The 25254-nt window shown below is 45.3% G+C and overlaps 1 protein-coding gene across 2 annotated transcripts in view; it reads left to right on the top strand.

Annotated features, from left to right (window-relative positions):
• Positions 1-3123: 3123 nt before the first annotated feature.
• The window catches only part of RNF11 (ring finger protein 11), a 32366-nt gene continuing 10235 nt past the window's right edge, over positions 3124-25254 (top strand). Inside the window, exon 1 of one of the 2 annotated variants that reach the window (XM_035537722.2) lies at positions 3124-3609. In XM_035537722.2, coding sequence (XP_035393615.1) covers positions 3487-3609 — 123 coding nt within the window. In that variant the 5' untranslated portion in view covers positions 3124-3486. Of the gene's footprint in view, positions 3610-18620; positions 18678-25254 lie in introns of those variants that run through there. The other variant, XM_035537723.2, reaches the window with a different exon arrangement.

Below are 25254 nucleotides of genomic sequence, written 5' to 3' on the forward strand. Positions count from 1 at the left end.
AAAACAAACATTTAATTGTTTTAATCCTTTAAAAACATTATGCATGAATTTCCACTTTCCTTTTAAAAATACATTTCACTTACAAGACTGTAGCTGCCAAATAATGACCGAAGTGGTCAGAACAGACCTGTGTATGACATTGCCATGTTAAAATTTATCAGAATATTAATCGTGTATGCTGGCAAGATTAAGACTTCTGGACTCCCACTTTGACAACTGATTAGAGCCAGTAGTTTAAAAGTTTACAGGTAAGAAAAAGTTCATGGACATAGGTTACCAGTTCTGTATAAGTATCAGTCTGATATAAATTTTCATATTTGCATTCATCTTTTCTACCAGCAATATCTATGCTGCCCTAAATTACTATATGGCTCTCCCTTGTATCTGCGAGATCATTTTAAGACTACAATATCCAGTCTGATAGTTACTTGTTCCCCAAACTATGGGAGGAAGTAAAAAACAGAACTGCAGCCATCGGTTTAATTGCCCTACAGTTCTGCAGGAAGAGGGCCAGTGTATTTGTAAATCTTCTCAGAAAACATAGACCATATAAAACCTACTTGTGAGCTTCCAATTCTGCGTGGAACACGAACAGCATGAACAGCTCATAAATGTTTTGTTTGGGTGTATAGTCTATTTGGTCTATAGTCACCTCTACCATTCTGTATGAACAAAGGTCACTTCTGTGTCTATTCCCACAAAACCAGATCCTTCTAAGCAGCCTGTGTACTTAAAAATAGTTATCTACAGAAAGCACGAAGAGGGAAGCCTGCCAGATCTGTTTTTTTTTTTTTTTTTTTTTTGTAACTTAATACCGAGAAACAGTGAAAACAGGTCATGGGTTCCCTAAAGACAGGCTCCTGTCAAATGGTCACTGAGCACTAAGGACAGTCATCCTCTACCTTGAAAAGCAATTTGACTGCTTTCTTGTCCCCATACTGCAAGAAAATGTGGTAGAAAAACTAGCTAGAAAAACTACCCTCACAGTCACACCACAGCAGGCGTATGTATATGAAATGACAACACTTCTGCATTTGTGAACAGAAGAGTTTTTCCAGTCTTCATCTCCTGGACCACTTTGAGACGTGTGACCTGGTGGTGCAAAGCCATCATTAACCACCTACCTGACATAACAGGAGTAAATGGCCCAGAAAAACAAGTGGCTTAAACCATCTCCGCTTCAAAGAACTCAGCAGTGGCTGGTAATTGTTCTTCGTTGTTCAAAGCTCTCACAGGTGCAGAGCTGTTCGTGTTGCAAGGCCAAACATGAACTTCTGCTTCCTCTTTGGTCTCTGTGTCTGTCATGAAAAGCAGACCTCTTCTGGCATTTGACAAGTGTCCACCTTTTAAATGGAGCCCAAATTTAGAGTATCCTGTATCTACTTAGGTGCAAGTTTTAACTGGGCGTAGCAGTTAGTGATAGTTCTTTTGGAGATCTGGCTCAAGGGAAATACAGGCAACATCTGTTCTGTGGGACCCCACAGTATATCCCAGCTGTGTCCTGGCTACATATCAGGATGAGACCAGGGATCCACATTTGCATGCTGGTTTCCACAGAAAGCTAAACCTTGGCATGCCAGCCCAAAGGGAGGCACCCTGTGCTCCCACGAGACCTCTCCACTGTGCAGGATCAGGAATGCAAGGCACACTGGGGATGCAGCCACAGCGACTACAGGGGCTGAAGCTCCACAGACAGAGTAAGATGTGAAGTGGCAGCGAACAGACACCTTCCTAGTTGCCAGTCATCTTGTTGCTGATGTTGCCCCTGCACAACTGAAGATCTCTGTAATAGGGCTGGAAATCCATTACAAGTTTCTGGCAGTGGCAGTTCTGACATTGCTTTCACCTTGAAACCATTCTTGGGTTAGGCAACGGCTCCTCTCTAACTACTGCTTGTCTTCCTAATTCTCCTATTAAACCAAGTGAACTCACGCTTACGATAAACACCCAAATGACCACATCACGACAGCAGTCATTATTAGTTACATCAGCCCATTGCAAAGCCTTTCTATCACGAACAATGCTTATGTCTCCTGCAACATTTCTCGTCTTAGTTTCTTAGAAAGGTCTAAAACCATTTTGAACCCCATAAACATCAGTAATAACTTCTCAATTGCTGTAGCTTTTACACTGAAGGTGTTTAGGTTATCCAGTGGTAAACAGCTAAACAAAACTCCTGAACGGTAATGAAGGGAAATCTTCAAGGAGGAACTCACATGGATAATGAACGGAAACACTGCTCCAAGTTCTTCAACCACCACAGGACCTCTTGAATGTTTAAGTAAATGTTGTAGAGCCAAATACTTCATTGTGGTCAACTGGTTTATAGATACTTTGACCTAAGATGGCTGCTCATCAAGACTGACAAAGCTGGAAACAATTTAAAGGGTTGTCCTGTAAATGAAAAAAAGTTGTGTTTCCCCTCTACATTGGTCTGTGTTAGCGTGAGGGGGCATTTACTCTCTTGGAATCTGCAGGTACCTGTACTTATATCCAAAAGTTTTTGGTTTTTTCTTAGTAAAGGAGCTAAATATGTGGTTTATCTTAATTCTTGCTCATCACATAAAAGGCGATGAAACACAAAAAACCACCACCACAGAAACACGAAAGTGACAATGCATGTTGCTTTTCCCTCCACACTCTGAGTTGCGGGCTCTAAATCGTGCCCTTCCCAGCAACTTCCAGGCGCTCCGCACAAAGGAAACCATCTTTGCGGGATCTCTCCTGAGGAACAACCCGGGGCCGGGAAGGGACCTTGAGCCTCCAGCCTTTCACCGGAGAAGCCCCGGGGGGCACGGAGCTCCCGGCGGGGACACCCCGCTGTCCCCTCACGGCGCCGGAGCGGCCTTTCCTCCCCAGCCGCCCGGAAAGCAAACACACACACACAGCCCCGGGAGGTGGAGCACAGCAGCACCCACCATTTTGGGGAGGGCGGGAGCCCCAGCCCTGCAGGCAGCGGCCGGGCCGGAGCCCCCCCGCCTGGCCTCGCCTCAGCCCACCGGGGCCGGGCCGGGCTCCCCCCGGGCTCGGGGACGGAACCGGGCCTTGTGTCTGCGATCGTGGCCCGGCGGGGCGGAGTGAGAGGAGGAGCCGGGGCGGGCCGTGCGACAAAGCCCAGTGCGCAGAAAGCTGGTGACCAGGAAGCACAACAGCGCCGGGCTGCCGCGGGGCGGGCGGCGGGCGGACCCCAGCTGAGCCCCCGCTGCCCCCCAGCTCCCGGGGCCCCCCGGGGCTGGGAGCCGAGCGCTGCCGTGCCCTGCCTTGCCCTGCCGGGGGTCGGGGCGGCTGCGGAGCGTGTGGGGGAAGGAGGGAGGGCGGCCGGGCTGCCACTAAGCCGCTTAGGGCCGGGGCTGGCATGAGCCTCCCCGGCGGGGCGGCTGCGGGCTGCGCGCTGCGGCGGGGAGGCTGAGGGCGCCCAGCCGCCGGCGGCGGGGTCCGGCGGAGAAGGCGGAGGGGAAGCCCCGCTCCCCGGGGCCGGGGGGGAAGATGGGGAACTGCCTCAAGTCCCCCACGTCGGATGACATCTCGCTGCTCCACGAGTCGCAGTCGGACAGGGCCAGCTACGGGGACGGGGCTGAGCCGGATCAGGAGCCGCCGCCGCCATATCAGGTACGGGGCGGGAGCGGGGAGCGGCGGGCGGGGGGGAGGCGGCCGGGGCCGGGCTGGGCTCCCCCGCGGGGCCGGCTCCCCCCGTGCCTTCGTCCCAGCGCCGGGCAGCGAGCTGAGGCGCTCCCGGTCCCTAACGCCGCCCCCCCGGGGGCCGCTGCTTTGTTCGGCCCGGCCTCGGCGATCCGGCCTCGCGGCGGGGGGCGGCGAGGTCCCGGCCCTAACCGCCGAGGGGACGGGGCCGGGCCCGGAGGGGGAGGCGAGGGCCCGCCGGGGGCAGGGGAGAGGCTCCGGGTTTTGGCTACAGAAAGGAGGACCCCGAATTTCGGGCAGTGCCGCTTCCTTTGTTGTCCTCGCCCGGTGACATCACTGTCTGGTGCTGCTCTTTTCTCGGTACTCGCAAACGGGAGGCCACACGCACTTGCACAAAAACTGCTCTTTGTCTGGGTCTATTTACTCCAGCCTGTGCTGCGCGCTTATTTTTAGCAGGGACCGATCCATAGCGAGTAACTTCTGTAATCCACTGGATCCTATTCCCTTCGGCTGCCGGGGGGACCTGGAAGGGATCGTTTTCCCATTGGTTTTTCTGTCTAGAAAGAATATGTTAATGTACATCTTGATGAGTAACCGGGGAGGAAAAAACGCTGGGTGTTTTCTGTATCATGTGCCTCGCAGAAGAGGGTAGGGATGCAGAATCCCAGTGCCAGTAGTAACCAAAAGCCTGTTTTTGACCTCTGTTCAACGCGATGGCCCCCCAAAGAAGGCAGCTGGACTTGGGGTTGCAGTTGCCCCCTCCTTGTGATCTTCATCCCCGTATATAGAAACATATATGGCTTTAAACAGGCCCTCTAAAGGCTGCACAGCACTAAAAAAAAGAAAACAATACAAGGAAGAATGTCAACAGTATAGCTGCACATTTTATTTGAGTTTTAAAAGTGTCTTCCTATCTGAAAGGATGAAATAGGATAGATCAGTGAAATCTAAAAAAAAAATGACTGGTTGAGACACAAATTCTGGAGGATGGCTTGAGAGCTCTTTATTGTCAAGGGTGGGAGTCATTCAGTAGTTGCAGACCTTGATGTATAATTAACAAAATTGCAGGAAGTATTTAACTGGGTAGACGTGTAATCTGCGAATGCTTTACAAGTTCAAGAATTACAGCTCTGATAGGAAGTCCCTTAAGTGCTCAAGAGGAGCCACATACGTAGCAGTCATCGATGATGCAGGGGAACAGCGCTGGTATTGCTTGGCACTGCGTAGCTGTTTGCTTTGCGCGAGTGCAAAAGCTTAACATTTAGAAAGAATTTCCCGAGATGGGTTATTTTTCTCTGAATTCTGAACTGTCTGACCAGTAAAGTGTTTGACAGCAGATTAATATTTTTAAAGGTCATGTTGTTCTAAGCTGAACCTAATTGTCCATTCTGTTTAGGAATGCATCGTGTTTTTATTATAGCATGGGCAGCCAACTTGATATGTTGATTTTTGTTGCGTTTACATCTGTGATTTCTGGGAAGACTTGGAAAAGTCTTTCAAAGGAAAAAAAGCTGTTAGCTCTTATGAGAGTTGAGAAATACCATTTTGCAGGCCTTCTCACGTCGCCTTCAGTGATAGATAAGCAGACATCTTACTCAGTTGCTGGTGTCGTGTTTTTTGATGTTGTTTTTTAAACAAAAAATTTGTACGTAAGTGTGTATGGTTGACTGAGAAAACGGTAGACAGTAAAATCAGTGAACTTTCAGACCTCTGTTATTGAGTAAGTGCATTCATACCCAAACTTCCCGCATTTGAATAGAGCAGTCTAGCGTTAGGTGATGTGCACACAGGTGTTTGGCTGTCCTGAATGGCACCGCTGTCCAAAAACCCATACACAAATCGACCAATTGCTAAACTTTCACTGTAACATGGTGTTTTGTGTCTCCTCGTCAAAATTCAAAGGTTCTTGTTCCGCAAGTCTTAAATCACAGTGATTTGTGACTTTAAAAAAAGACATTACTTACAGCGTTGTGCAGTATTTCATGCACTTTGAGGTCAAGGGGATTGATAATTTTGAAGTGTATTAGGCCTAATGCACAAGCCAAATGCTGAACTTGGGGGATTCCTTGTGCTCCATTATTGCTGTTGTGGCAGCAGTAACTTATGATCTCATTTTAACTTCCAAATGGCAGCTTGGATTCAGTGTTACAAATGGGAATGTAGGCGTTCTGTCCTTATGTGTGACAAATACTTCTTCCACGATGTTTTAACCAGAGTTAACGTGTACATGAGAACATACAGACCTGAGGAGGGAAGGCGAGGAAGAGGATAAAATGAGTTTGAAAACTTGTTTGTGGCAATTGGAGAGTGCGCAAGAAACTGGAAGATTAAAACCTAATTGCTGGAGCTTTAGTCATGAAATAGACATATTTTGGTTTGTTTCCTTTGGGTTTGCAGCAGTGATGTGCCAACTTCCTGAACAGCTCTTGCAAGGTATGCAAGCGAAGAGAAGGAAGCTTGCCGATGAAGAGGTGAAGATACAGTAGAGAAGGACTTGTATGTCTCTTTTAACTAAAGTCTATATTATTCTGACACTTAAAACATGTTAAATTGCCTGGCACACTTGTGCTGAGGGCCTCCATATGGGAATCTAGTTAAGCCATAATTTTTTCAGGTGTTAACTTCTAACAGCAAAACACGCTTCCAACAGTCACTTCATTATTGCATGTCAAATTTATTTTATGATTACATGATATCAAATCACTCAGAAATAAAATTTCTGCTTCCAAAAGTTAGATTGAAAAATGGATTGGCGGTGTAGGCGCACGGAATAATGAGGAATATGCCTTCCATTCAGAGGCTCTGCATATACCTGTCTGCTGTCAGTGCACTGTAAGCTACAGGCAGAAGGCTTCAGAGGGAAAATATCTTTTTAAACAGCCATCCACATTATGAGAAAGAGGTCCATGAAAACATCAGCCGTTTTCCAGAGCATCAAGCTTAAGGGCTAACATGGGAAATAATTAAAGCACACAAAAGAGTGTGTGTATATGTGTTGAGGGGAAAAGGAAATTATTTTAAGAGTTGACCAGCATTTTCATAGACAGATGCTGGTTTTGGATGCCTCCATTTTAGAATCCTGGAATTACAACTGTTTTTCTAAGCGCTGAGCACATGCAACTCCATTTCTAACCGGTGAATCTGATTAGGAACAAGTTAGCTTTGGTTTTGTTTCTTCTCAAGTCCTCAAAATTGCGTGTGCTTTCAAGTTTGTTTTTCTTTTCTGTTTGACTTCTTCGCCATCTGTTGGCAATATGCCTTCTGCTGTTTTTTCCACAGAAGTTCACTGTTTTTTTCTAGTTTCTCCTTACTTCTAGCAGTTCTTCCCAACGATTTTATTTTGCAGAACAGATGTGCAACTTCTCTTAATCCTTGTCTCGTATTTCTATTCTTAAATAGTTCCTTAGCTGCAGAAAACAATTTCAGAGTTTATCGAGCTTTGGGATGTGTTCAGTAAAGTGTCGAATACATCTTTTCTACCTGAGTTTCTGAAAGGTACTACTGTCGACAACATACACTGCAATCTTTCTTTTTTTTTTTTTTTTTTTTAAAAAGTAACACTTGCTAAATTAATAAGCTAAAAGCATGAGAAATAAGTGTAAGTTTTGGTATTGATACTGAACTCATAAAAGCATGTTTGAAACGTTGATATGGAAGATGGGCTGATAAAATGTTTTACCCCTTTATCTGAGGAGATCCAAAGTTAGCTCTGGTGCTCAGTACTACACTGTGCTCTCTTAGAGGCCCAGATAAAATATTCCAGGGGGTTTTTATTTTTATTTTTTATTTGAGGGATTCATTTAAAACCTTTTGACCTGGATAGTCACTTGATTAGGTTGTAGGCACAAAATGAGACGAGAGATCAGAAACATGAGCTTAAGCCAACGCTGTGTGCCTATAATCTTCCAAAAGCTGTTGGCGACAGCAGGTTTTGAAAGCACAATTCAGGCTGTCTCATGGCTTCCTCTAAATTGAGGTTGCTGTAATATCCTCCGTGGGCCTGCTCTGTGAAATGAGCATCACTTGCATGTGCTGTGCTCTTGTCCTGGTCCCTCTGTCCTGCGGCCCAGAGGTCTGTGCCCGAGGGGCCCTGTGCCCCCCTCCCAGTGCCTGGTGCAGTGCAGGAGATGTGGCCCTGCAGCATTGCTTCTTCGAGACCCTGGGAGAGTGCCCAGTCCGAAACTTTTCTCAGTATAGTCTGCTGCATTTCTGTCTGGAACTTGCCGCCGTGGATGCGTGTATTGGGTGTACTTTGCTCAAAAGAACAAAGCTTTTATTACTCTCTCATCATAACTTAAGTACTACATTGCACTGGAACTGTTGGTATGTATCGGAACAGCATAGAAGGAGGAAAGATGTGATGGAAATACTCTGCATACTGAGCACTAGCCGTGAAGGAAAAACCAAAACCCAACCAACCAGTAATTTCATGTAAGAGAAATGTGCGTATTAAATATTGCATATGCAGTCTTCTCCTTTTCTCTGCTTGTCCTCCACATCTTGCTAAAGATGTATGTATGAATTACAATTTAGTCGGTGAAATACTGCTCCAGCCCCAAATCCTCATTCTGGGGGAAACTTCAAAGGGGTGCACGCAGGGGTGTCTGTCTGTTCATGTGTGCCTTCTGACACCGTGGGTGTAGGTGGCCATCAGCTGCAATGAGAAGAGCGATGTGAAGCTTAGAATGTGCTGCATGGAGGAGAAATGGTAGAATAAGGTGGTGTTTTGTTTACTTCTTTTTCAAGAATATGATTGCTTAGACTGCCTTATATAACTTGTTTTCAGAAATGAGCAAGTGCTATATTAATATCTCTAACTGTGAAAGACTAAGCACTGAATGGTGAAGTCAGTCCTGGTAGACTGTTGTGATACAATTTGGACAGCTGCATTTGGAAAATCTGTGAGCCCTCAGTGTCTTACGGGGCTGTTCTGGTAAATCGTGTGGATGTGCAAAGCAGTAGCAGTATGTTTTGTTTTAAATATCTGTATAGGGATATTCAATTTATTCATGAAATATATGTATGAAATATATTTCATTACTACGCATATTTCATTTATATTATGAACTTCGTGGTTCATAATAGCATTCAAGATTATTTCACTATTGAGCAATATGCTGTGCATGTCTGAAGAACTTAGCAAGTTCTGTAGATAACTTTGTTGCTAGTAATCAGGATAGATAGAAAGTTTTCTGTGGGTGCCGAGTATAAACTCCTTTCTGGGTAGTATTTATTTAAAACAAAAAATTGTGCACCTGTATTTCCAGTCTTAATGCACGGTGGTTTCAGGTAGGCTGCCAGGCTGGCTGAGCGCTGCTGTCTTCATCTTGCTAGTGAAAGGAGCTGAGGGGTGGGGGTAAGGGGAGGAGAGGGGCAGAAAGGCAGATCTGAAGATCAAGTATACCAGGTGGTATTGCAAAGCTAGATAACTTTTTTGGTGTAATAATAGTGAAAATACCATTTTAAAATTGTTTTTAGTGGATATTTTAATGAGCATTGGCTGAATATTGGAGTTCTCTGCAGCTTAAAATAGATGTCAGATTCTGGTCAGTTATAAATACACGTTGGGCACGGCTAGAAGAAATGGGATGTGTATGCTGACGTTTTGAGTTCTGTGTTAACACTTCCTAATTATGAATATTGGAGTCAATTTTTAGGCTACTGTAGTTGAGTCAGCAGTCAGCAAGGATCTGTCCCTAACCGTTTTGGCCAGGAGGTTTTGCAAGAGGCATTTAGAAAAGAAGATAATATGTTTATCAGCCCATTTGACAGGATGCTGGTCACTGTGTTGCACGTGTTTTCCCAAGGAATGTCTAAGTTGGACCAAGCTCTTAGGCAAGGTCTGTCCCTGTGGCTGTGTCACTGCTCATCACTCTGATGAAGGAAAGAGGCTTGGCTTATTGAGCACTGTTAGAGACCCCGTTAACGTTTCTAGGCAAACTGGTTGCAGAATGTAAGGCCAAGAAACTGAAAATAACACTGCTTGCCAGTGACAAACTGGTATCTGCCAGTCGCAGTGCCTGTCCTTACTGTTGCCTCCCCATGGACACATGGAGAAACGTATTTATGTTTTGAGGAGTTAATGGGCTGCGGAATAGACTAAAGCAAATCAACCGTGACTTTTCTATGAGCTAATGAAACAGTTCCTAAGAGACCAGGGAATTACAAAATGAGCAGGTTTTTAGGGATGTCATGGCTGAGTTAGAGTAAAACCTCTTCAGGGGAAAAAAAGCTGGCGAGTCACCGTTCTTTGACTCTAGAAGACAAAGCAAGCTCCAGTGTGGTTTTAGACTGCAAGAAAAATTTGCCCTGGCAGCGTGAAAGTCTCAGAAGTGAGAGACACGTCGTGCTTCCTGAAGGTAGGATGTGTTTTTGAAGATGCCATCCTTTAGATCGTTCTGCCAGCCTCGGGGGGCAGCTGCCATCGGCAGGAAAATGCAGCAGCCACCTGGCTTGGCAGAGGGGAATTGACGTAGAGCTTCTTGGTGGGCCAAACCTGAGTCCACGTGTAGCTTCCTGCCGGGTGAAACCGTGGATTTCAACAATAATAAAATCAGCCCTAGCATAAGCCATGGTCATTCTTAGTTCAGCCTGCTGTTTAGTTTGTAACTTCTGGGAAATCACTTAACTGGTCTGTGCTTTAGTTTCCTCATCTGTAAAATGAGGAGTAATAAAGCTTATCGTTAGTGCAGACATGCATAGTAATTTAATTCACGTTTGTAAAGTGTTCTGTGATAATTTGATTTTAATAAAATAATATTCCTCCGTTACAAAATGAACCTCTGCAGGAATTTACAACAAATCTGCTGCTGTAGAGAGGGAGCTTTATCAGAAGATCTGTTTAAGACAATAGATGTCTCCTAAAATCTGTTCTGGAATCCGATAATTTAGTTTTTATTTGGCAGCCCATGTTCCAGATGCTTGATTAGTAGGAATGAGCAGGCTGTGGAGATGGTAATAAAAAATCTTGCCTAATCAGGATAATGAATCTTCATTATCTGTGGAGATTCAGCATTCTTTGAGGCACGCCAATCAAAACAAACAATACTGCCCTCCCCCAAATCCAGGACCACCTTGTGTTTAGGAAGCTGTTACGTTTCCCGTGTGTGCTGCCAGTTCACTGATGGGATCTGCAGACGTTGCTGGCCATACAGCTGGAGTTTGGTTTCAGAACCACGGAAAATAAACTAGTTTCGTGTTTTGAAGAGATAATGGTCTGCGGAATGGGCTAAAGCAAAACGGCCATGACTTTCCTATGAGCTAATGAAACAATTTCTAAGAGACCAAGGAGTTACAAGGAACGGTTGTTTTATTTACCAGTCCTCTGTAGGAATCTCTGTCGGCCGCTCTTGTTTCTCGACAACGAAGAAGAAAGTTACAATGCCGGTGGCAGAAAAGCTGCTGGGCCACAATCCACGAGCAGTGACATGGACAAACAACAGATGCGTGCAGCAACTGGAGGAGAAGATAAAAGAGCCTTCCTTTCAACCACAGTTGCGTCAGCCAAATCACAACCAGCTGGTTTATTGCACTGGACGTTTCTGCTGAGCCATCAGAAAGCTCGCGCACGCTCCCTGCTTCGCACATGTGCACGTATGCATGAAACCGTACCAAAGGCTAGTCTGATTTGTGAGCCTCTCCTCCTGCCTGTCTTCAGCCACAGGTTTAGTTCAGGACCTGAAGTGCCTGAGGGAGGACTGAAACAGTGGGAGGAATGGGAGAAACTGTGACTCATGAAATTAAGTTCCTCCCTTAGCCCCAGCATGCAGCGATGCATGTGCAGACTATTATCTCTGCAGTAATGAAACCTGTTTCCCGTGATGGTATTTTTTGGACGCCGAAGAGGCCTCCATGTCCTCCCTTCTGCTTTTTCCCCACCCAGGGCAGTTTGTGTTTCTGGAGGCGCAGTTCAGAAGCAGTCCCTGTGCTCAGTTCACTGAACTCAAAGGCCAAGTATCTGCAGAGACAACCTCATCCTCAAAGATGAATCTCAGCTGGCTGACAGTGCTGAGTTTTCCAGAGCTTAGCCCATGTGCCATTAGAGTTTGGACTGCTAAGAGAAGTCCTAGAAGCATCAAGGAAATGCCTTTTTTATGACTAATAAAAATCTAGTTGCATGAATATCCAGTGTAAGTAAAAACCCGTTCGGCGCCGTTTCACACAAAGGGTGGGACTCACCTCTCCTGCAGCCGTGACTGAAACCACCAAAACTTTGCCAGATACTGTCAGTTTTATGAATACTAAGTTTTGTCATGGCAAAAGTGATTTAAAAAGAGATGGCCAAATAATTATAAACCAGAAATACCTGCATATAAAATACACATACTTGGACAGTAGTTCTGTAGGTGCTGTAAGGTTCTCTGTGGTCCTCACCGCTATCACTTTGTATGGCTCTCCTGATGACTCTGTGCAAGCTCTAGCCAGAAGGAATTGGAACAATATTTATCTGCCTTTATTTGTTCCTGTAAGGTGCACCTTGGTAGGGTTACAAATCCCTTATGACTCAGTGTGTGAACGTCGCAGAATCAGACGAGGCTGGGCACTCTTGCCCTTTCTCTTTTAGAGCTGCAGGAGACTTAGATCTAAGAGATCAAAGTGCATCGGATTCCGTCATTTCAATATCTACAGGACAGTATAACGCATGACTACTTGGGGACGATGCCTCTGTGTCTGACTCTTATTCGGCATTGTAATTAAACCCAGATACAGAGCTTGTTCTGCGCGCTGAACGTTAATCACAGCATTTTATTAACACAGTTGTTGAAATTGTAATTCAGACAGTTTGACTTTGCACTATAGATTAAGACCAATATTTATTTTGTCTGAATAAATGCATTTTATTTGAAGATCAGAGAGGGAAGTGATTGCTCTTGGGTTTTGAACAAACAGGTGTAAGAATTGCTTGACAACAGACGTAGCCAACTGTGAAACTGGTTTGGTCTGTACTGTTGCTTAACAGAAGGCAGTTAACTGCTGAATTCAGTGGAAACTATATAAAAGGCTCAGACTGGCAAACAAATGCTGGAAATTCAGATTTAGGTGAGACAAAATTAATATTTTAACACTTGTAGACTTTATTTTTTGCATGCTAATAGTACTTGCTTAATTGCTTCACCAGTTTCTGATGTTTGGGGATTTCTCTTGGTTGTTTTCTGTCTAGGTATTACAGTTTGTATTGCAGTTGCATCTGTCTATCTTCAGTTTAGGTTATGAGATAGGACTAAGTCATCGCTTTTAGTGTCTGCTTCACCAGGTTCTCTAATGTTACATCTTCATCTGGGGACCTTGAGGCAGTTGTGGATTGTCTTGTGAAGGGTGGCATTCTTGGAAGTATATTGACCTTCTTGGAAGAAAACATTATGATTTGTAAATCTCAAGCAAAAATACTTATTTTAAGTATTAGTTCTTTTCGAGGTTAATGATTTTTCACCTCTGAGACCCTGGATCTCTGAGGGTCTATGAGCTGTGTTTACAGTGCTCACAACAGCTAAGTCATAAAATCCCATCTGTAGTCATCAAGTTGAGAATACAGATCCACACACCTCTGCTGCAAATTTCTTCAGAGATCCGCAAATTAGAAGAAAGGAAAAAGCGCTGCATAGGTAGCATTGCTCTAAGGTCGGTCCTGAGCCAAGAAAATATGTCAGCCTGCTCTGGTAACAGCACAAAGCAAACCTTAGCCAGCGGCACCTGGGGAGGCAGCGTGGTCGAAGCTCCGGTGGCTGTGGTGGCTACGTGCTCTCCGCCAGCTGGATCGGGAGGGATGGCCTCAGGCCCAGCCCCAGGTGAGCTGCCCCGTTGCTCTGCCACCCTGCCTTCAACTGGACATAGTGCTGTGATCAGTAACCTGCCGGAATGGATGCGTCCGGTAACTCAGGTGCAGCTCTGCTTTTTATAGAATCCTTCCAGCCACTCATCTACAAGAACCGAAAGTGAGGTGCCAAAAGAGTTTTTTTTTCACTATGTCTGAATTTAGACAAACTCTGGAATTTTTAAGAAGGTAGGTTGCGTTTGTTTTACTGTGTGGCTAAAATAGTAAATAAATTTACTGAAGAATGCCCGTTCCTTTTGTAAATATAGTGACTTTCTTGAGTTGCAGGAGGTGGAGTGAGCTGTGCAGAGATACCATGTTAAATGTACGAGTAGTTTTATTTTACAGAATCCTCCTGAAGAATCTTTTAGGAAAGAAAAAAATAGTGTCCACTTGCACAAAAATAAAACTTCATGCTTCAATTAATTTTTGTTTTCCTCTGTAAACTGTAATCTTTCCTCTTGTTCAGTGAGTAACCTGTTTTTCTTACCTCTCAGAAGAAGCAAGATGACCTAGATTTAGAGCTTCCTGCAGAAAAGTTTGTTTCACCCTATATATAGTTTCTCCTGAGGTCTCTTCATGTTGCTAAAGCTGTCACCTACTCTGAGCTGGTAAACCGAGGATAAAAGAGCTATAGTTTTATGCTGAGGTTGGAAAGAAGGGTGTATTATCCTTCATTTTTTCTGGTGTCTATTAAATATATTTTATGTACACACCATTATCTAAATTCCACTGTAGTCAAGGTAGGACTTTCAAACTCCCAGCTGCAATATCAAGAACATAATGTCTGTTTCTTTCAGCTTTATGTCTGCTCAGTGTCTTGCAGATGAATAATGACCAATTACCTCCTCATTAAAGAGCGAGTTGGATCAAGCGTTTGCGCTGGCAAGAATTTATGCAGTGGACTCAGACTCAGACTGTGGTATCGTGGGGTCAGTGCCTCCCTAGTCAGATGGGACAGACTGTCTTTCTTCTTGGAAATTTCCCTAAGCACTTGAGCTGCTGCAGTGGTGTTTTCATATTGAGAAGCAAAAACTGGGAAAGTGGTAGTAACAGCCATGTAACAGATGCTTCCAAACAGGTTGTTGGTGTTGAGGGATCAGACAAATGTTTCCATCTAGTCAAGCAGCCAGAATACTGCAGATGGAGGGAAATTCATCCATCCCTTTGCCAGGGTAAGACATTTTCTTAAATAGAGGGGAATTTATCTGATTTAGTGTGTCAGTAACTTGAGCCGTTTGGGCTTGTACAGTATTTCTAGGAGAGAGGGGTACTTTCCTCGTCGCTAAAGAAAGTGCTGCTGTGTGATGAAACCCAATCCTCCTGTCCTGGGGCCTCAGCTACACCAGGGAGCAACACCAATTAAAACCATATATGCCCCTATGGTAGTGTGTGTGTACCTCAGGCATGTGGGGGAATGAGAATCTGTGTTCACTTAACTTGATTTAATACAGAATTCCGTTCCACCACTTAAAAATAATGGCTCTGACAGACTGTACTGGGGAGCGAATGCAGCTGAGGCCAAGGAAAAGACTTGGGAGCTCTCTCTATGTTCAGTGTACCATGGGTTGAAATACAGGCTAAAACACGGTGTGCCTTGGGATCCATCCACACGGTGTGCTTCCGTGTTTCTGACACAAGGAAGTCAGGTCTAACTCCTTGCTGCTGCCAGAGAGGATTGTTTCGCTTTTCCCTCCTGATTTCCTCTGACAGCCACGTGCTCCCCGGTCCCTTTGTGGTAGCCTTGGTATGTATCTGATCACTCGGTGCGTCAGCTCACACCATTAAAGCATCTCAGATGGGTTCTCTTATTTTCCTCTGTCAGCTTAGTGGGCCAAACCGACTTCCTGGTGGAGGTCAGATTTATCTGCACTTCATGCAGTCTATATATTCAGTTTTACTTCGTGGCATCTCTGGAAAGGTCTAGAGATGATGGTTATTAGCCATGTGCTATTTCCACAAAATGATACAGGATTTTTGGCTTCTCCAATATATACTTGGAGTGTATATATATACTCCATATACTTGGAGTGTGTGTGTGTGTGTATATATATATATATATATATATATATATATATATATATATATATATAATCCCCAATATATACTTGGAGAATATACTTGGAACTGCATACCAGAGCATGCACTGAACGAAAGCCTGGTATTAGTTTGGACAGTGAGTGCATCTGGGAATGGTCTGCGCATAAAATGCAGTGCAAGTTTGCCATTGCTAACTTCAGAGGGGCAGTGATTAAAGCTGCAGGGATTATGCTACTTTGGGACAAATCTCCAATGTAGACAAAACCTTAATGCTGTTCTTAATTGTGGTCTTCCTGTTTAAAAGCAAACAAACAAAAAGAACAGAATGAAAGAATCTAAATCTGTCTGCCGCAACTGCTGTTAAAGAAGCTTAGGTGCATTTCCTCACTTCTTTTTCTTTTTTTTTTTAAAGAAACTTCGCTAACATTAGCTAACAGTTCATGAGTATATTTGGTAAGTACAGGAATTGGTGAAGACTTTCACAGCCTGTTCATGTTGTGCAGCAGACTGTGATCTCCCTTGGGACGCGAATGATTACAGTAACATCATTCATTTGCATTGTGGGGTGCTGCTGTGCCTCTTTCCTCACACAAGCCTTCCAGTTATTGCTGCGTGGATTGTTTCCAAAGCCTGAATATAACTTGGCAAGCCCTGTCAGTACTGTTAAGAGTTTGATTACCTTTGTGCATATGTATGTGAGGACTGCCAGGGTATGTGGCTTTTAATGAAACAACCTCCCTGTTGTCTAAAACGTTTAGAATTAAGAAATTATGTGATTATACAACAGCAGAAGCTAAACTAGCCGTCTCAATTTAGCAGTCCTCTTTTACATGTTGTGACTCCTTACTCTAGCTCGGTGTGCCTCAGGAGACGGGTGGTTTCCTATTGAAGCCAGTCATACTTAAAGCAAGTTGAGGGACAAAACCCTGTTTCAAGAAGTAAATTTGAGAAGCAAATCTTGCTGCTTTTTCTCACGTCTGCTCACACAGTGTTAGCAACTCTTGCAAAGTTTGCAGCTCTGCCGTCCTCTCACACGGATCGCACCTCCTTGCTCGGTGTCTTTCTCTTCAGTATTCTGCACTGAGAGCTAGCAATGCTGGACACAGGCGGTAAAGAGCAACTTCACGGCTTTTTTGGATCTCATGAGCTATGTCAGGTCAGGCGTACTTCTTGGCTTAGAGACAGACAGGAACAGCCCATGGGCCACCACGGGCTGGGGCCATGAGGGGCGCCCTCCCCTGCCAGTGGCTGGGGAGCAGGCGGCTGCTGTGCTGGGCTGTGCAGCGCTGTAGGAGCTGTCTTTTGAGTGAGACCACTCGCTGCAGCTGAAATTCCCTTGGTTTATGTGACTAAATACGCTGGCCATGTTTCAGCGTGAACACAGTAACGCGTTTCAGCTGGACAGAATATAGCAGTTTAAATTTGACCAACGGCTATCGCCTTCTCTTGCTTAGAAAGACTTGAGTAATGCACCCAACTGAAGTAGGATAGCTATTTATTTTTTTTAATTCTAGCTGCAGAGTGTTTACTACGTTCCAGCAGTACAGTGCCTGCGTATCAGCGTAGTGTGATAACCCCATGGGTACTTGTTCACTGGTGGCCCTACATCTTGCTTGCCACCAGTTCTCGGCTGTGGTACAGCTGCCTGGTGCTACTCAAGCAGCACAAGTGGGTTTGTAAGGCTGGAGATTTCCGAATGGGGTAGGACTTCCAGCTAGTGCACTGTCAGCAGGTTTCTCCAGCTCATTTCTCTCCTGCCTCGACCTGTCAAGTGCGCTGCAGGAAGCAGGGTTTGCCCCCAAACCTCCGTGCTTCTCCTGCAGGTGGTTTCCAGCAGCTGGCCAGCTGAACCCCAGCAGAGGTCAGGCCAGGTCTGCTGCTAGCATTCTGCTCTCCCTGGGGAGGAGGAAGGACTTGGGTGTGCTTTCAGGCTCCTGCCATGTGCAGTGCTGAACCTGAATGTATCCAAAGCTGCACAAGCCATGCAGGCCTCTACAGTTGGGCTCGGCGAACGGAAGAGTTGAAACTCCCTGGTGAACCGAACAGAGCAATTGCTGTAAAAGAGGCTAATTCAGCGTACGCTGGAGGACCCTGTCTATAGCTAGATCACAAAATCAAAGACTTTTTCTCGGCAGTTGTCCTGATTTCAGACCTAGTAATGCAAAATGATTTTATCCAAAAATTTATTTTCTCATTCTTAAAGCTTTTCTGTTCTTAGTGTCTTAAACTTCTAGGTGGAGTCACTCATGAGAGCATCTGCAAGCATTTATACTAACTTCAACAAAGCAATGCTCAGTTTTAATGAGCACTACCTTCTCTATTTTATTTAAATTGGGTTGAGTTAGATATGATGAGTATTGTTGCTAGTTATTACACTACATCATAGATTGCATTAATTTGGATAGCAGCTCTGTTCATTATGGTATTAGAATTTGCATATTGAGGAACACATGAGTAGCTGTTGGGCTGGTGTCTGAATAAGGGGATGGGTGGGTAGTTAGACATATTCTCAGTGAAGTTCTTTTCTGCAGACAACATATAATTTTTGCAATAAGCTGATCAAGCTCTGCTCTTACTACTCCTGCAGGGAGCCTCTTGATCAGCCAAGAACTAAGGCTCAAGAAGCTATTTTGCATTTCTAGATATTTATGGCCAGCTTGAACCTGTTATTTTTGTACCAAACAGATCTTTAGTTGTTTTTCTTTTTCTGATGTTTACCCTCCTAGTTTATTTAGAGCTCAGTCCTATATCCCTTTCTGCCTTCGTTTTTCTAGGCTAATGCTTCTATTTTTATTTTGTTTGTCAGTGGATATAATATTCAAGAAACTTGGTTTACCTGAAAAACAAAATCCATCTCATCCATAGTCACTGACACTTTTTAAAAAAAAAAAAAAAAAAAAAAAAAAAAAAAAAAAAAAAGAAAAAGGTTAAAGCAAGGCATGTTTGAAGTGGTGGAAAGGTCATTGACTGACTGCTCAACATCTTGCAGTGAATTTTGATAATGGAAGTAATAAAACTATTTACTTTAAATCTGCAGAATGAGCAGCTCAGAGGTCCAAGGGACAAGCACCTCTGAGTGTGCTCCTAGCCGTTACCCTCTCTCACTGGAGTAAACCAGTTTCCATTGTGCTAGACCTCACCAGGAATGCAGCATCATTTGAACCGATACAGACAAAGTCAGGACCAGGTCTGTATGGTATTTCAAGACTTAATTTCTATACAAAGCTTCAGCTGAGCAATGAAAGTTTCTTTAACCAGGTATGGCAGTCTGAAATTGCTGCATAGGGCTTTCAGCAGATTTCCCTTGAAGACCATCAGGCTTGTGGACAGAGCTGTGCCCAGCCCCTTCTGCCTCCAGGGAAGTGCCTAGAGCTGCCCATCTCTCTGCTTTGTTTCTGCTTCTGCTGCCTGACGCAAAGCAACTGAGAGAACAAAAATCTGTTAGCTGCAGCAATTTCTGTTAGTCTCTTTGCTGGAGTGGAGATTTGCCTATAGGAGAGGCGGTATCGCAGATAAAAGCGGTCTAAATGCTCAGCTTTATTACCTTGCCTGTTGGCACAGAGATTACTTGGGGAATCTAATGACCCTGCGGAAGCACGTCCACCTAGATTACTTTGTGGTGCAGCTATCCTCTCAAAGTGACGCATTTACGATAGGTGTCCTTCTGGAAACCATCCAGGGAGCTTCAGGGGAGAGCAAAGTCGCTACTGTATTTGATATGTATGTTGTTGTTGCTGCATTTAAATGCTCAAGAAGAAAAATGCAGCCACAGACTTCTCCCTTCTCAGTGTCAGGATTCGGTACACCCAGCCCCAGCAGGACAGAGCGGTGTTCAGACACAAGCCTCTGGTAAAATTTCTGCTTTGTTGGGGTTTTTTGGAATAACTTGAAATTACAGTAAGCCGTGGTCTCCCAAGTTCCGTGGTAATGTTGAAAAGGGATTTGTGGTTGGAAATACTTCATGAAAGCATTGCTGACAGGGTGCAGCCTAGCAAAGGAGTTATAAGTAATAATAATCTAGAAAGATAACTAAAATATTTCTGTAGTAACTGAGTGACCGTACTTCTGCTCATGCAGCTAGAATCCCAACAAGTTTTCCACCTTATTCTTCTCTTTAAGCCTCTCTACCTACTACAGTTAACTCTGTAGTTACCCCAAGTAACAAAGCGTATTCTAAACTAAATGTCATAAATTAAACCTAAAAAACTCCCAGGGTTTTCTTGATAGCTGTTTTTTTTTGTTGTTGTTGTTTTTTGTTTGACACAGTAACAAACTGAGTACCTCCAGACTTACTGTCTCAGAGCTTTCCATCTGTAGCTCGGTGTTACTCCATTTTGGTATTTTATCATGACTGGGGTTTGTGTAAAGTGGTGAAGTCTCTTTTAGTGGTTGTGTGGGTTGTAGCAGGGCATGGTTATTCCACACGAAACATTAAGAGAATAAGGTAAGTGAAAGTATTTCTTTACATCTTCATAATACCCGAAACAGTGTGGGTAGTGTAATGTTGTACGGCGTTCACTTCTGTCTGTGAGCAGCCCCAAAAGCAGCGAGTACCTCACCTGTGTGAGCTGTGTGTCAGTGCACAGCTGGGGTGGTCTCATATGCATGTGTCCAAAGCAGAGGATTTGAAAGTCACCCATAATGTTCTTGGAAAATGAACGCTTTTAAATTGGCACAGGTAGCTGCCTTATTTCAGTGGGATTTCATTCTCAACCCCAACCTGAAGTGACGTATTTAGCACCGTGTCGGCTGTTCGGGATTTCTGATGCATTCCACCTAACATGGAGAGCCTCTGACTGCGCGTGGGGGAGCTCAGGCTGTGGTGGGTGTCCTCAAGTCTTGCAGCTGTTCGGATGTGGGTATTTCAGGGTAAAACAGGCCTTTGTCTTCCCACCAGGCAGTCCATATTCAGAAAAATGGCCTCTCTGTATTCACGGCACTCCACTTAAATGGCTTTTGTATTCTTCCAAGCCACTGTGGCAGCAGGCGCTGGCCCAGGAGGGCACTTCAGCACGTGCTTTGCTGCCACCAGAGTCCCCAGGCCTGGCGCTTGTTTGGCTGCCTCGGGCTGTGGCTTGTTGTGGGCGGCGTTTGGCAGCTTCCAGTTGTGCATTTGTGTGAGCAAGCACAGTGACGGGTCAAATGCAGGTACTTTGGTGCTGTTCGGAGTGCAGGAGCTGCCTGCATGGAGCTGTACGTCCCTGCTCCTGTGGTGGTGAGGAGAGCGCTTGGTGGGCTTGGCCCCATCAAGGCTGCGTGGCTGTGGTATTGGTGTGGCCTCAAGTCTTCTTCAGATAGCTGGTCTTAATGTCACTAAAGCTCTTGCCACATTCTGTGAAAGCATGTGGAAGTAGTGGGGCAGGCTGGCTGCTCAGGGCTGACAGCACGAGACACCGCGGCTCCCAGCCCATTGGCGGTGTGGCTGGGCCAGCCCCCCAGGAACCTGGTCCGGACCCCAGGTGCAGCACCACGCTGCTTTGGACCTCCCTCAGTTCTCACCCAAAAGCGCCTACTGTGAAAGGGCCTGCGCTGAAATGAGCACAACTGGTCTTGGTGTAAAACAAGCACAGGCAAGATCCGAAGAAAAGTGGTTAAAGAAATAACAGACTAGAAATATTCATTAGAGAGGAGGTTGCTTATGCAGTTACTGATGGCCATCATAGCTTATTCAGCTGTGAAGCTGAACATCTGCAGCTCATCCTGACTACTCCAGTGACCGAATGTGTGCCTCATAGGTAACTGTAAAATGGACGTTTGTTTTCTGGTGACAGACTAGGGAGAGAGCAGATGTTCATTGAACTGTCTCTATGCATTGAAAACTCTAAAATAAGTAGGGAAAATACATTCTGGAAATATTTCTCTTGTATAACCAAGTCCTGAGAGAGCTATTTATGATTTTTCTACCTGTTCTTGGCACAGACCTTTTTTCTGTTAGAAGTGGTTTGACAGTTGAATGAGATCACTCTTGGATTTGTGCCCTGCGAGCTAAAAATGCAGAGTCACTGCTTGTGAGGACAAGACTGAGCCGGAAAAAAATAGAAACATTGCCCTTGTGTTCACTGCTAATACTGCACTGGGAAGGGGAACTTCATAATGCTTTAGTATGCCTTAGTTGTTATCCAGTCATTCCTTGCTTTTAGATGGAGCCCTGCTTTAAAACAAAGCAAAAAACCAACAACCAAAAACAGATTTAGCAATAATAGTTAATGCCTGAGACGTTCCTTCAACATTAATAACTGACCAGCAGAGATGAGCTGATAACCTGAAGCAATGCCTCTGGCTATTTACTCCTGCTGCTCATTACCTCAGAGCTGAAATAATTACTGTTATTATCAAATGACACCAAACAAATAGCCGAATCACCTTTTTTGTGTGTGTGAATTCTCACAGAAGTGGGGCATGGAAGTGGATGCATGCCTGGGAGAGGTGACTGCATCCTCACAGCATGTTACCCGGGCTGCGCATGGGCATCGCCAGTGAAGAAATCCTTTGTGTGCAGCCCAGCAGCCGGTGGTGCTGGCAGCACTACCTGATCCAAACCCCATTCACATGACAGCTCGCAGGGCACACCAGAAGTCAAGTGCAGAAGAAGTCACAGGAATCTTGCTGCCGGCATCAGGCAGAAGGGAGGGAACCGATTGGGGTGCTGCGGACGTCATCTCCACACTGGCGCAGCACAGGGACAGCTGTTCAGGGAGACTTGTACTGCATTTAGGTGCCCTGGTGTACAGCCAGGTATATTAACATCTGCTTCACGTATCTGTGGCTTTCTAACAAGCTAATGCAGAAACATACTGAACAACCCCTATGGCTAAGCTGTTGCAAAACCCAGCAGTGACTGTGTCCTTTTATTGGCCTCAGAAAACTGCTGGATCCTCTGCACGGTCTGGGTCCCTGCTGCATTGCATCGGCTGAGATTTCAAGTCATGCACATTGATCTTAGGGACGTGCACTTTGTGTTAGAAATTCCGATGCAATTAAGAGAGAATAAAAAGGGCTGCAGATCTGAGCGTACCATGGAACTGCCAAGGTGTGGCAGCTTCCTGCTTGAGCAAGCACTCATAATTGAAGATGGCTTTGTTGAAAACGTAATTAAAATATTTCAAATCGAGTACAAAGTTAAGATCAAGTAAAGTGTAACACAGATTCCCGAGTTTTGAAGTAAACCCTCCTGACACGGGCTGCTTTGCTGGCTGACAAGGTCTCAGAGCAGGTGCCACATGCCGGCATTCTCTCTGCTGCAGTTTTTCTTGCTTTGTGGCTACCCAGCCCATCACCAGCCCCATCCATCTCTTGAAGCTCTCCTGTGTTAGGACGAGGATTTTTATCACTGCTCTCTGTGAAGTCATTTAACCTTAGCAGGACGATTGGGTTTGTACCCTTTCTGCACCGAGTGACAGAGTCCTGCTGTCCTGGACTCCCGCTTGCTGCAAGGCCCGAGGGAAAAGTCTCCAACAGGCTTGGTTTTGCTTATCTTGTCTGGGGAAACCTTTGCTCCCCACTTTACTGGGTTAGGACAGCTTGAGTGCCCTGCTCTTGCCTGCTCCCTGGGTAAGGGGAAGGTCTTGGTCAGGGTTTGCCAAAAGCACTCTCCTGCGTTGCCTGTTTTGTACTGGGGAGGTGGGGAACAGACTGTTTGTCTATAAAAAGATCTACTGCGTCCCCTTTCAGACCTCCTTTTCGATGTTTGCTTGTAACTGGGTAGCTACAGGGAAGTATTTAGTGTCATTGCGTAGGATAATACATCAGGAGGCAGGTGATCGGAGATAGCTGCTGTTGATCTGTTTGTTTTTGTCATCTGCGTAACTTCTTATCTTCGGCTGAACTGGCACCCTCGGGACGGCTGTACGCAGCGTGATCTTATCCCAGCTCCGGCTGTTGTGTCTGTCAGGCCTGTTGTAGGAGCCTGGTGTGTGAGGACTTGCATTTGATGCTATGTTTTGGACATATGTTGAAACTTGTTTTAGACAAGGCCATTAAATTGTCTTCTGGGTGGCCCTCTTTGCCCTAGGAAGAAGCTTGCTGTGTCACGGGGAGATAATGCTGATCCCAGAGATGAGATCCTTCTTCACATGATGGCACTGATCCTTTGATATCCTACACACCGTATACTTCTTTAAAATACATTCCTACTTCTGCATATCAATCTTACGCATATTTTTCTGTTATATGTTACTATGTTTTTATTAGTTCTGACAGGCTGTTGTACTACACAAACACACACACACACATACATATATATATACATATATATATATATACACATATACACACATCTTTATTTATACATAGAAGCGCAGCCTGTATATATTTATACTTCAGCAGTCCTCCCCTGATGGATTGCTCGTCTTTTGTTTCTGTGCGTTTTCATGTTTACTCTCTATTTCCGTCTTTTTCCCCAGCCATTCCTCTCAGCTAATTAGGGCTGATTTCTGTAATTTTGCTACCTTGTTCCTCAAGTACTAATAATACCAGTTTTCTTCTTAGAATTGCCTTCAAACTGACCTAACCAATTCTTGCCAGAAGATGCATTTTAGACACTTTAGTGCTCTTGTTATTTCTTAAGTGTTTGGAGTCAATATTTCACAATTGGCCTGCGTCCCTAAAAGGGGCACTTGTGCATTTTCCTCTGGGCTGCTGGTTTCCAGCTTTTTCAGGTGCTTCAGTGATCACGCAGTCAATGATACTGGTTTGTGTTTTGTGAGGGGAAGTCAGTTGGGTCAGTGTCCATACAGCCAATGATGGGAGACAGTGCAGGGGAAGTGGCAGGACTGGTATTTCAGAGGCAGCACCATTTTGGATCAGGTTGGGTCACAAATCCCCAAACTGAAACAGCACTGGGAGGTGAGCAGAGGCTGCCTGTGGTTAGACTGACTGTGACCAGTCCGTGGGCTGGGTCGGAAGCTCCCAGCACAGCGTGCTCTGGTGAATATTCCCAGTGCGTTCATGTTGCCCACGTGAAGCCACCCACACGCTTGTCCTCTCCGGGGTGCTCCAGGCTCAAGCCCCCACGGAAGGATTTGGTGGAGTCGTCTGACCGGAGCAGTGCCTCGGGGGTACAGGACGGTAGGTTTGGGCCAGGCTCACGTCTCAGGAGCGCGTGAGCTTGGACTTTTTCGTCTGCTGCACCCCGAGTGAGTCACAGCCCTGAGTGGTTCGGGTAGGTGTGTGTGGGACATGGCGTCCGGGACGTGTCACGGCAGTTCCCCAGCAGTCAGCAGGACACAGCAGCTTGACTCTGGACCCTTCAAGCAGAGGAGACGGTCTCACTGAGATTTAGTTGTTTTCCCCACCGCTGTCTAGGACCAAGCTCCTCTGTTTTTTCTTCTTCCCCAAACTTCAGTTGTTTTTGTTGTTGTTAAACCTGCCCTTCATTTCTCCAGCAACCGTCTTGCTCGAACCATAAGTGTTGTGTATAGTGCAGCCGTGGTGCTATAATAACTGTCTCTGCTTGCCAGACCTAAGAAGGGGTTTCTGCAGAGATAACCACTTGGTGCAAGGAGGAGAGAACATGTGCCAATAATGCAGATGTTGTGGTTTGCTTATGGGGTAGGATGACTCGCATGCATGTGCTCTTCTGTTACCACCAGCTGCAGGAATGACTGCTGGCCCTGTCTGCTCCCTGTTCTCCTTACCCAGCTGTCTGCTTTGCTTGGTCATCCCTGGGACGTGCAAGGAGGCTGTGTTCTGTCTGTGAGTGCCCCTAATTTAACGTTTGGGGGCAACTGTTCTTCCCTGGCTTCGCTGATTGCAACAGCTTGACA

This window comes from Cygnus atratus, chromosome 8 (assembly GCF_013377495.2).
Source record: "Cygnus atratus isolate AKBS03 ecotype Queensland, Australia chromosome 8, CAtr_DNAZoo_HiC_assembly, whole genome shotgun sequence".
NCBI lineage: Eukaryota > Metazoa > Chordata > Aves > Anseriformes > Anatidae > Cygnus > Cygnus atratus.